Here is an 11,955-nt window from a genome sequence, read left to right as displayed (position 1 = left end):
TAACTTTTTTTTTACTTACAAAGCTACTTTTAATACTTTGGGGTGAACCCCACAGGAATAAAAAACACTGGGAAGGGTAACACCCGCACCCCCAGGTATGGCCCAGAGGGAGAGGGGCTACCTGAGGAGAAAGAAGCACAAAAGGGACTTGCTGCACTCTTTTCTAATACCACAACCTGAAGGAATCAGTTCTTCTGTCATCCTTATTCATTGTCCAAGTTTCAGAAGCATAGCAAATACAATGAAGAAGGACATTTCAAGGTTGTTGTTAAATGGTCATGTGTTGATATTTTTTTGATGCTGGGTGATGAAAACCTAAAGAGACATTGATTCTAGTAAATGTTTTAAATTTCTTATAATAAAATGTTTTGATAAAAAGCTTCCTTCATTAGTTGTTCCTGGGAAGTCCCACCCTAGGCTTGCTGACTTCCAACATCTAAACATTAGTTGTTAGCCAAGTTTATGCTCCTTATCCCTTGCCAGCTGGCCATTGGAAGAGTGGAGAGCTCCTCTCCAGACTGACCAATGGAAGGAGGGCAGTCGCCCTTTTGTAACATCCATCAATGTTTGACCACACCAGACACTAGAGGAGACTCCCTCCCGGCAACTCCCAACCACAAGCCTCTAATTGTCTTGAATCCTAAAGTGGCTGCTAGATGCTAAACAGGGAGGGACTCAACTGTGATGTCAGAAACAGGACTGTTTTGGAGTCAGGCTCCATCTTCAGACAACCCTTCCTGCTGGCTGAGCTGCCCAGCTCACTTCTGCTTTCTGCAGGTAGCAGTCCAGTTTTACCAGCACTATTTGTTGAAGAGGTTGTCATTTCTCATTTGATAGCTGTGATTTCCTTGTCAAATATCAGTTGGCCATAGATTGCTGGGTCTATTTCTGGGTTCTCAATTCTGTTTCACTTATCTATATGCCTGTCATTGTACCAGTATCATGCTGTTTTGGTTACTATTGCTGTGTAGTAGGTTTTAAGGTCAGGGAGTGCTATACCTCCCTCCCACTTCATTTTTGTTTCTCGGAAGTGTTTTGCTTACTTGAGGTCTCTTACATCTCCAAATAAACTTGAAACTTTTCCTTTCAATCTCTTTGAAAAATTAATTTAGTATCAGTATTGGGACTGCATTGAATATGTAGATTGCTTTTGGTAGGATTGTCAATTTCACAATATTGAGTCTTCCTATCCATGAACAAAGCACATTTTTCCATTTTTTTAGATCTTTTATTGTGTCTTGCAGAAATGTTCATATTGCTATTTGTAGATGATATGATAGTGTACATAGAAAACCCCAAAGATTCAACAAAACAAAAAAAAAAAACACAGAGCTTGTAGACCAATTTAGTATAGTGGCAGGATATAAAATCAATATCCAAAAATCAGAGAGATTCTGCTACAGTAACAAAGAGAACTCAAAGAAGGAAACCAAGAAAGCAATACCATTTACAATAACCAACCATAAATTGAGATACTTGGGAGTGAACCTAACTAGAGACACAAAAGACGTATACACAGAAAACTACAGAACATTTCTGCCTATTCATTTCTGATCAATGTAGTATGCTTCTGTTCAGAACATCTCTAAATTTGAGGCCAAGGGACAATAATGGCTCAGTGGTAATATTTTCACCTTCCATGCTGGAGGTTCAGATTTGCCTCCTAGACAGGGCATCTTGTGTGAAGCCACCACTTTTCTTTCAGGCTTAAATGTTCCTGTAATTCTTAGCAGGCTTCAGCAAAGCTTACAGACTAAGGTAGACTAGGAGGAACAGCATGATAATCCACTATTAAAAATCACCTAATGACATCTCAATGGACCACATAGAAAAACACTATGGTCCAATTAATCCTCGACATCTTATCAGGATTATGTGGGACTGGGAAGTCTTGTTCCATTGTGCTTGAGTTCACTAAGTGTCAGTGGTCAGTCAACCTTATCCTAAAAGGAGAGAATGATTTGGGTGCCAAGATAGAGAAGAATTCCTTTACAGCCAAGCAGAGGTTCTTAGAGGTGGCTTGTGTTTGGGGTGAGGTTCTTACTATAGGAACAAACTCACAGTCTCCCCTTCTTGAGTTGTGAAGATTTCCTCAACCTCAGAATCCCTCTCCACATCAGTCTTCAGGACAGATCACTTGATCCTCAAAGCACCTTCTCCACGTTCCTTCTCCTTCTCTTCTCTGAACACCACCTCTACTTCTCTTCTCTGGTACTCTGCCCTTTCTCACCAAGAATCATGTCAGCCATGGCTCAGTCTAGAACCACAGCAGAGGCAGCAGAAGCATGGAGGTGGAAGGCTCCATGAGCCTCTGCTCTCTCTGAGCAGACTGCTGCCGGCTGGGCCCTTCTGTGGACAAGCCAGTGAGTCACCAGGTATGACAGCTCTCCCTGTCACATTCCTCTCTTTCTTTCACTCTCTCCGCCCTCAGCTTCCAGAACAACACCAGCCTGGGCTCCTACTCAGTCAGCAGGAATCCAGTCTGGGTTGTTGTAGCTCAGACCTTCCCAAAGTTCCAGGTGTCCCAGAAAACAACACTTCCAGAGAGTGTGGCATCTAGAAGCTGAGACAAACTCAAGGTAGAGGGGAGGGAACTTGAGTGGGAGGGAGAGGAAATATTTCAAGGTCGATCTGGCGGTGAGGTGAGGGAGGGGAGGTCTATCTACGGTGAGGTGAGGGAGGGGAGGTCTATCTACGGGGTAAAGGAAGCAGGGCACTAATTTCCTGGAGCAACAAGAAATGGGAGGAAGAACGAGAGAGTAGCAGCCTCTGCATTTAGTTCAACAAATACTTATTGTTCTCCTTTGTGAAAGGAGAATATGGAGAAATCTTGGGCCAACTAATTAATGAAAATAGTGAACACGGGGACCTCTAGAGGCAAAGAGGAAAATCACCTAAGAGAAGACCCAGAACTCCAAGAAGATACAAAGTCAGCATCTAGTTCACACAGTTTATTGAACCACTGGATCCAGAGAGCGCAAGCAGACCACTCTGGTCTCCAGGGATGTCTTGACATCTCCTCCACACAGACTTCCGAACACGGGGCAAAGTGGGCAAACAGTCAGGGAGCAGGACCAGGAAAAAGGGGCACTCAGAAACAGTCATTTCCAAGGGTGCATATGGACCTTGCAAGTGGGACCAGTCCCCCGTAGTTATGCAGTTGACCAGATGGTGAAGAGTTCGTCTTAGGCCCCAGGTGAGTGAAAGCTGGCCTTTGTGCATATGATGATTTGAATGTTGTTTTATTTGGAAAAGAGGGAGTGGATGGGGTGACTTCTTGTCCAGGCATAGAGATCTCCACCTTCTGAAAACATTTCGGGGAGTTTCCCCAGTCAAGAACCTGAATGGGTGGAGTTAGACAAAGGATTGTACCATCTCAAAGAAATGGCAGAGAAAATTTAAGGGGTGGTGGGTGATTGGGCAGAGAAGGCGTCACAGTGGAAATGGAAACATGAGGGAATGAGATTAGGATTTGTAGTCTCTTCTTTTGGGAAGATGGAGGTTTCAAAAGGTGATAAGGGAGAGTGTGTCACATTAGGTAATTAAACAAAGCATCTCTCTGAGAACGATGGTGGAAGGAAATTGAACTGACTCCATGCCTGGATCCCCAAACATCTCCCAATTGAGAAGACGATGTGCCTGATGTGTGTGTCACGTGTGCACGCATGCAAATGCTGAATTATGAGCTCTCAGGCTCCTCACCCTGAGGGAGGAAAACCTTGGGGTCAACTAGCTGGGGCCCCAGAGGTTGCACACGAGCCAGAATGTCCCGGATGGAGCGGCAGGGGATCTTGCCAGAGTTGTTGGGGCCACAGGGCTTAGCACCAGCAGAGGGGTCAGGCTGGGGAGAGCCATTAGGACCCCCACTCAATGAGGAGGAAGAGATAGAAATGCAAGGCTGGCCAGAGGAGCTGGACTTGCTTCCACAGGGCTGAAGGATGACTTTGCTGCCGGTTTGGGAGATGGAGCTGCCGCTGAGGGAGCCAGAGCCTGATGAGGAGCAAGGGCCCTGGGAAACCCCACCGCAGGGATGGAAGGACGAACTGGAGCTGCCGGAGCTGCTAGAACCACTGTGGATGACTACAGAAGTAGAGGAGGAGCAGGGCCCCTTGGAACCTGCAAAGCCAGTCCCACAGGGTTGAACCCCACCAGAGCCCACGGGCTGGAACACATTGAGCAAAGAAGATCCAGACTGGTAGATGCTGGAACCAGAAGAGCTGTGACTGGGGATTATTGGATTGCTGGAGAAGTATTTGCCTTCAGAGATGGGGGGCCCAGCTGCAAAGGAAGGGACGCCTGGAGAGCCTTTCACGGGATTCTCTTTGGTGAAGTAGCCCACAGGGTAGATCTTACCCTTACTGTAGGTCATGCCAGGAGCCAGATAGCTATTGGAGGAGCCACCGACTACCTCATAGCCTCCGTAGGATTTGTCTACCACAGAAGTGATAGGGGGGCAGGGCTTGCCTTGAAGGCCTCCATTGCTACAAGGACCACCTTGAATCACTCCAGGACCACCAGAGCCATGCTGCTCCACCACCACAACCACAGGCCTCTGGCCCCCTGACACAGTGTGGGAGCCGGAGATGTAGGAGGAGCCAGAGTGTGAGATGATGGGGCCCCCACTGCAGGGAGAATCAGGGACATCTGGACCACAGGGGCGCTGGTTGGAGAGGACCTTTTGGCCACCGCTGCTGGAAACCCAAGCTGTTTGGGAAATAGAAGAGCTCGAGCCTGCTCCTTTTTGGGAGGAGCTTATTACCACTCGAGAAGAACCATTGCTGGTGGGAAGAGCTGAGCCAGACTGTGCGCTTCCAGACTGCTGGGCGCTTCCGGACTGGGGGAAGTTGGATGGGTTTTGTAGAGCGGAGCTGGATCCAGAGGAATAGCTGTTCTGGTGATGCATCATTCCTGGCTTAAATACTAAAGATCCTGAAGAACTACCCTGGGAGACACTGTATCCACTGGATCCGCTGCTGGAGACACTGGAACCACTGGAGCCACTACTGTATTGACCACCGAAGCCACTGGAATTGGGAATGTAACTGCTGGAGCCGCCACTGGAGCCACCATTGGAGCCACCACTGGAACCACCACTGGAACCACCACTGGAGCCACCACTGGAGCCACCATTGGAGCCACTGGAACTAGAAATGTAACTGCTGGAACTACTGTGGCTGTTGGAACCACCTGTTCCAGTGAAACAGGGGTTATTGGGAGAGGTGATACGAGTAGGGTCCTTGCAGGGGTCGGAGAGGGTCCCGATGCTCTTAGCCAAGGTCCCTGGGGAAGAAAAGAGTGGTTATTAAAAGCAAGAAAAGGAGCTTTGGTGGCCTAGTCGTAGGAGCTGTACTGCCAATCCAAAGGTATGCAGTTCAAATCCACCAGATGCTCCATGAAAGAAAGATGGGCAATCTCCTTCTGTGCAATTTACTGTCTCTGAAAAGCCACTCAGAATCAGCTACAAGTTGATTCAGACTCCACAGCACATAACAACAACAAAGGCCAGAGAGATTTTCTCTCCCCGTCCCCTGCCACCTACTATAGTCACCTTCCACTCTGACTTTTCCTGGGATGACTTCAAGGAGGATTTGGGGTGGGAAAGTGGGGGAACTGAATGTTGACCCTGTTGAAATGGCAGAATAAAGACAAGTATGCTTTGAAGAGGCAAGGAGTTCAAAGTTGTACCAGGAAAAAAAAGACAATGGGTCCCAGAGTGAGAGGTCTAGGAAATGAAAGGTGAAGACAAGAAGGAATAGAGAAGTGGTAGGAACCAACAGGTTTGGAAGGAATGACCCTACACAGAGTTGGAAAGAAGGAGACAGAAAAATGAGGGCATCTCTCCTCAGGAAGTAAATTCTGGATGAGAGTAAGGGATCAAATGGAAAAAGACAAGGGACAAAAAAAATGAGGGGCTGAGAAAGGAAGAAAGAATCGATGAGAAATGCTGGCAAAGGAGAAACCAAGTGGCAAAGGGTCTGAAATAAGGGACAAGCAGAGGACCAATATTCAATCACCAGCTTACAGTAAGAGTCCAGACCTGGGAGAAGGGGTCCAGGAAATTCCATTCCCAGTGTCAACTCTGGTCTGCCAGTAAAGCTGGGTGGGGGCCAGGACATGGGGACACCCACCTATTGCTTCAGAACTTGCCGGTACCAGCATGACAGGACGCCACACCCAGAGACACCCCCACACTCACAGACATGGCCCAGAGACATCAGGAGGGAGGCCTCCTCCAAGGCTGCTGACCATTATCTGTTTCTCTCCCTCCCCATCCAGCCATCACATACAAACACCTACCTGCCTGTCCCCCACCCAGACCCTTGGGGTGGGAGAATCACTCTTAATTGACTCTCACATTAGCCCCTAGGCTCAGTTTAAACACACACACACACACACACACACACACACACACACACACACACACCCCAATGCTTCCTCTCCTCTTTCTCTTGAGTTTCCTCTGTCCACTTCAACCCCTCAGGTCCCAAATGGTATTGTCATTGGGTAATTACTAAACTTCTCTGAGCTTCAGTTTATACATCCAAAGAGGTCAAATATGTCCAACCCTCCTTTCATCATTACTGTGAGGCTGTGAGTGAACCTTTGTGGAAGATGCTTTAGAAATTGTAAAGCAATAAATTATTCTCCATCATCCCAGGACACCCCTGGGCATCATCCATGATGTCCACAACTCTCTCCTCAAACTCTGCAGATCCCTCTGGCCAAACCGCTGCTCTGTCCACTGCTTCGTCATTCCACTGCACTAATTCAACAAACATTTCTTCTCTCCTCTTCTACCCACCCCACACATTGTAAGCCCCTCTCTCCATTGACCTGTCTATGGAGAAGGTCACAGAAATTCCGAAAAGGTGTAGGGTCAATAGCACAAACCCTGGAGTCACCCAGCTTGAGTTTGAATCCTGCCTTTCCTGTTTTCTAACTTTTGTGATCATCAGCTGGTGTCCTAACCTCCTTTGTCATTTGTAAAATGAGAATAATAAATCTTCTGTCACAGTTAGTGTCATGATAAGAAGTATGCACATAAAAACTCACTGCCTTTGAGTCAGAACTGACTCACAGCTGACCCTCCAGCAGATTTTCAAAGGTCTATCACACAGAGAGAGGTTGTCTGTCTTCTCCACTGGAGCAGCTGGTTGATTTGAACCAACAGTGAGGCACCACCAATGGGGTTAGCAGCACATTTCCCAATGGGCTGTACCCCCAGAGCTCCCTTAGAGCACATAAAAAGGACTCTTTGTAACGGTAGCTGTTATTATTACTACTTAGTGTCTGGTCCTCATCTTGGAGCACAAGAATTAACATTTATGTAACTCTTCAGAATTTACAAAGCACATGGCATTTACATTAACTGAGACTCACAGAGAAGTTATGGCTTGATGTTATTATTAGCCCAGTTTTAGAGTCTCAGGAACTGTAGCTTTCCAGGTTTAAATAGCTCTTCTGAAGTGACAAGGCAGTGAGGGGCAGGCCAAGATTCCAGCACTGGAAGCCAGAACCCTCACAGTCTTCCTCACTGCAACCCCCAACGACCATTCTCATACACAGGATCCCCCAACCTTCTCCCATCCCATATGAGCATCCCTCCAGCTCCCTCCACTCCCAGGGCCCCAGGCCGCCTACCTGGCAGGAGGAGAACAGCCAGCAGCAGCGCCACCATCCCGTGCCCTCCCACACGCCCTGTCCGGCGTGCCCGAGAGAAACCCATCTTGGACCGTGCAACTGACTGACAGCAGCTCGCGGCCACACGGTCCTTTATGGCAGGGCTGGACATTCTCCAGGCAGGAGTCACTGTGGGCAGGGGAGGAGAGGCGGAGGGACTGGTGCCCGAGGGCACTTGGCGTGGCTGGGAGGAGCCAAAGCAATCACTGAGGAGCATCTGCAGACTCAGCAGCAGTGGTGACTGCAGTGTGGGGTACACATGGCCACGCAGGCTGAGCGATTCCTGCCACCTGACTGGACTGCCTCTGGCTCCCTCGTTCGTGGGTTGCCCAACATGGAAACTGCTCAGCGGCCACCCACTCTCAGCCCGCCACTCTCGCCACGGGTCCTAGTCACCTGGCTCTTGCCCATCCTCCCTGAAGACGTAGACATTCCACCTTTCTCTTCCAGACCCAGGCACCTGTTCCATCCCACCTCAGCCCAGGATTACAACACACTGAGGTTTCCTTCACAGCCCCTGGTCCTACCATTTCCCATGGGAACCTGTCACCCAACATCCACGCTCCTTCTTCAGGCAGGATCTGTTCCTCGAGTCTCTGCCCAATACCCAGCTTGTGTCACACCTTCTCTGTGCTCCATTAGTGATTGAACTTTGTTCTCCAAAACTAAATCCCCACATTCCTAGAAACAGCTCTCTGGAGCGCCAGGGATAGTTTAAGGGTGCTGGATGCCAGAGCCTCAGCCTGAGGGCAGGCCTGGGCAGGGGACCCTGTCAGAGCTGGGTCTCAGTTACTCACAGGTCACTCATAGTCCCTTCTCCATGGCTGGTGACCCTGAGCAAGAGGCTAATAAGGCCAAATTGGGAAGGTGTTGGCCCTGCAGGCAATTAGCCAGCCTCACAGCCTGGATGAGTGGACAGGAAGCAGCCAGCTCACATTTGGGTGGGATAAGGGAGTTCCAGTGGCTCCAGAAAGATGAGGAAAAGTCAGGATTGGCAGCCTGGAGCCCAGGACCTAAGAAGAGGATGCTGATTTCTCCTCCATTGCCTTCCCCTCCCTTCTGCTTCGACCCAGGCCCCACCCCAGCCAATTAATTGCTCACTTGTATTGCCAAGGGTGCCAGTATCGGAGGGAAGGGCGGGAGGGGCCAGGATTCGGGTCAAGAGGATCTCTCCCTTTATCCAGGCTCACCCCAGATGACCGTTCAGGGGAGCCCCCACTCCATGAACCCTCTTCTATTTGCACAATGTAATCAGACTTCTTAAAGAAGCAGCTCCATTTCCAGAAATCCATGAACTGGGCTCTTTCTCTCTACTCCTGACCCGTCTTTGACTCTAAAGCAACAGTGTCCAATAGAACTTTCTTCACTGATGAAAATGCCCTATATCTGCACTGTCCAGTATGGTAGCCACTAGCCACATACGGCTACTGGGCACTTGAAATGGGGCTAGTATAACCAAGGAGTTGAATGTCTCGCTTTATTTCATTTTACTCAGTCTAAAAGTAAATATTCACATGTAAGGGCCTTCATATAAACTAATGTAGTGTGCAATTGTCTTTGAGTTGTGATATTGACAAAGAGTATTGAATATACCACGGACTGCCAAAAGAACAAACAAGTCTGTCTTGGAAGAAGTGCCATAAGAATGCTCCTTAAAAGCAAAGATTGTGAGACTTGTTCTCAAATATTTTGGGCCAAATATATTGTCAGGGGTCCAGTCCTTGAAGGAGGACATCATGCTTGGAAAGCAGAGGCTTGATGAAGGAGATTAGACTTTCAATGAGATGGCTTGACACTGGGACTGCAACAACGGTCTTACACACAGTGGAGATTGTGAGGATCACGCAAGATTTCCATCTGTTTTTTCCTATGAGTGATAATTATGATATGATATGATATGATATGATATATGATATATGATTGATATATGATATATGATATATTATATGAGTTGGAGTCCACCCAACAGCTCCTAACAATAAAGACCACCATCTGCTTTAGATTTGGGATGACTTGGATTCAAGCCGCAGCTAGCTAGCCCCTAGGTTTGAGGAAACTTTCTGAACTTTATTTTCTCCATTAATATTTTATAGTGAAAATATGAATTGTTGCATTTTCAATCATGCCTGTCTTGTAGGGTTTTTGTGAAACACAAATGTGATATGATCAGAAAGATGATTGGGAACAAGATCTGTAGTCCTCCTCAGTAAATACTTCCCCTAAGTTACCTCATCTCCCTCCTCCCACTGCAGGAAGCAAATAGCTTGGGTTCTCCCCACAGCTTCAGGCTTGCTGTCTCCTGAGAACCCGGCCCAGCAGATGCTGAAAGTATCTCCTAGGCTCCCTTTCTACCCCCAGAAAGAACAACAGACACCAACATGTGAATGAGGTACCATTTAGTATAGTGTTGATCTTTCCAAACGTCAATAGTGTCCCTCCCCGCCTCAAGTCCGTTCCTCTCAGACTCTCAGGCACTGGCTTCATCCCACATTCCATCCATTCCAGGGACTTAGGAGAAACCTGGGAGCTCTGAGGGGAGTGACAGAGGAGAGCTGGGTCAGGAACCCATTCGCAAGTGTGAGGAGAAGGAGGGCAGAGGAACAGCAGGACCTGTGGGTTGGATATTCTTTTCCAACACAAACTTCCCCAATCAGCCAGAGGTGGCAAAGTTTGCCTTGTTTTCTTCCTCACGTTCCTCTCAGGTGCTGTCAGAGGGCCAGGGCTGAGGAGGCACAGTCTCTCTCGGCCTCCCGCCAAATTTCCCTCCTCCCACACAACTCTCGAGTTCGGGCACATTCCTTCCTCTTGTTGCTTTCCTCCTGGCCGCTCTGTCCTCTCCTGACCATCCCACTCCTCTCCACCCTCCCTCCCTGGTCAGCCTTGTTCCTCCATGATCTTCCCCACATCTGGACCCCACTGAGCTAACTCTTCCTGTTTCTAGCTGAGATCCTAACTGCTCCCCAAATTTTACCTGCAGTGTCCCACTGCGCAAACTTGCTCTTCACTCAAGCAGTGAAAACCTGAAGCTAATGTGGTGGCAAGGAAAGGACAGGCCAAGGTTAAACCAGAAAACCAAACTCACTGCGATCAAGTGGATTCTGACTCATAATGACCCTGTAGGATAGATTGAACTGCCCTACAGGTCTTCCAATCTTTTGGTCACATCTTTCTCTCCAGGATCAGCTGGTGGGTTGGAACCGCCAACCTTTTGGTTAGCAGGCCAGCTCTATAACCGCTGTGCTCCTTCCCAGGCAGAGGTCACCTTCTGGAAGACTCTCTCACTTGATGATGCCCATGGAAGCGCAGACAGATCTGCTGCTTTTCACAGCCTCAGAGTCTATCCCTAAGCCAGAGTACAGCCAGCGAGTGACCAGTACAATGAGTGGACTGGATGGGAGGGGACACAGGCAATTTATTCCCAGCAGAGAAAATCAAATTCAAAGCAAGAGCCTTCTGGAGGCCAGACCCTGGGGGGGTCCTTTTCTCTCTCTCTCTCTCTCTCTCTCTCTCTCTCTTTTTATGAAGTAGACAGATGCTACTCACTCTAGCCCACTGCCTTCTGTACTTGCACTGTTTTACCAAGTTCATAGTCCTGTGCTTTGCAAGGTGCAATGACTAGGAAGATATTGTCATTGTCTTTCAGGAACTGCAGGCCAGCTACATAGAGAGCAAGCTAGAAGTCCATGGTCACTCGACTTCAAGGAAATAGTAGGAGTTTTCCAGGCTTTGAACAATGAGGAGGACAGGTAGCTCAGACTCAGGGCTCTGGAAGAATTTAAAAGAAGTTACTGGCTTGAGTTATCATGAGGACCATGTAAGCAGAAGAACAATGAGGTGGAGGAATGGAGAAATTGTTGATAATCATAACAATAGGTTGTAACTTTGAGGATAAAGTTGTATCTGGCTCAGACGATGGTATTTTCAAACACTACATACATTTTAAAGTTGGATAATGAATAAAAAAGAAAAACAAATAAATAATTGATGTCTTTGAATTAGGATGCTGGCAAAGACTATTGAATACATCATAGGCTGCCAGGAGAATAACCAAATGCAGCTTAGAAGTGCAGCCAGAATACTACTTAGAAGCAAGGATGGTAATTCTTCATCACACATACTTCAGACATATTATCAGCAAAGTCCAGCCTCTGAAGAAGGCCAGCATGCTTAGGAAATTAGAAAGTCAGAGGAAAACGCTCATCAAGATGGATTGGCACACTTCAGTAGACAGTGTCACAGACGAGAGCCACAGATAGGCAAGGGAGTAGAGAGGAA

General features: G+C 47.9%; 1 protein-coding gene across 1 annotated transcript; it reads right to left on the bottom strand.

Annotated features, from left to right (window-relative positions):
- Positions 1 to 3,679: 3,679 nt before the first annotated feature.
- On the bottom strand, positions 3,680 to 7,726 carry CDSN (corneodesmosin). Its single transcript, XM_006896208.1, has 3 exons — positions 7,642 to 7,726; positions 4,836 to 5,280; positions 3,680 to 4,778 (listed from the first exon to the last, which is right to left on the bottom strand). The coding sequence occupies exons 1-3, from the start codon at positions 7,724 to 7,726 to the stop codon at positions 3,680 to 3,682; spliced, it is 1,629 nt and encodes a 542-aa protein (XP_006896270.1).
- Positions 7,727 to 11,955: the final 4,229 nt, after the last annotated feature.

Source organism: Elephantulus edwardii, unplaced genomic scaffold (assembly GCF_000299155.1).
Source record: "Elephantulus edwardii isolate Elephantulus edwardi_28Jun2011 unplaced genomic scaffold, EleEdw1.0 scaffold00184, whole genome shotgun sequence".
In the NCBI taxonomy this organism is placed as follows: Eukaryota; Metazoa; Chordata; class Mammalia; order Macroscelidea; family Macroscelididae; genus Elephantulus; species Elephantulus edwardii.
This window is presented reverse-complemented; position numbering and strand designations above follow the sequence as displayed.

Excerpts from the sequence above, each read along its gene's own strand:
- CDSN (XM_006896208.1), bottom strand. The coding sequence starts at position 7,726 with ATGGGTTTCTCTCGGGCACGCCGGACAGGGCGTGTGGGAGGGCACGGG. Across the intron at positions 5,281-7,641 it reads GGCTGTTCTCCTCCTGCCAG|GGACCTTGGCTAAGAGCATC; the intron begins GTAGGCGGCCTG and ends TTTCTTCCCCAG. Across the intron at positions 4,779-4,835 it reads AACCCATCCAACTTCCCCCA|CAATGGTTCTTCTCGAGTGG; the intron begins GTCCGGAAGCGC and ends TCTTCCCACCAG.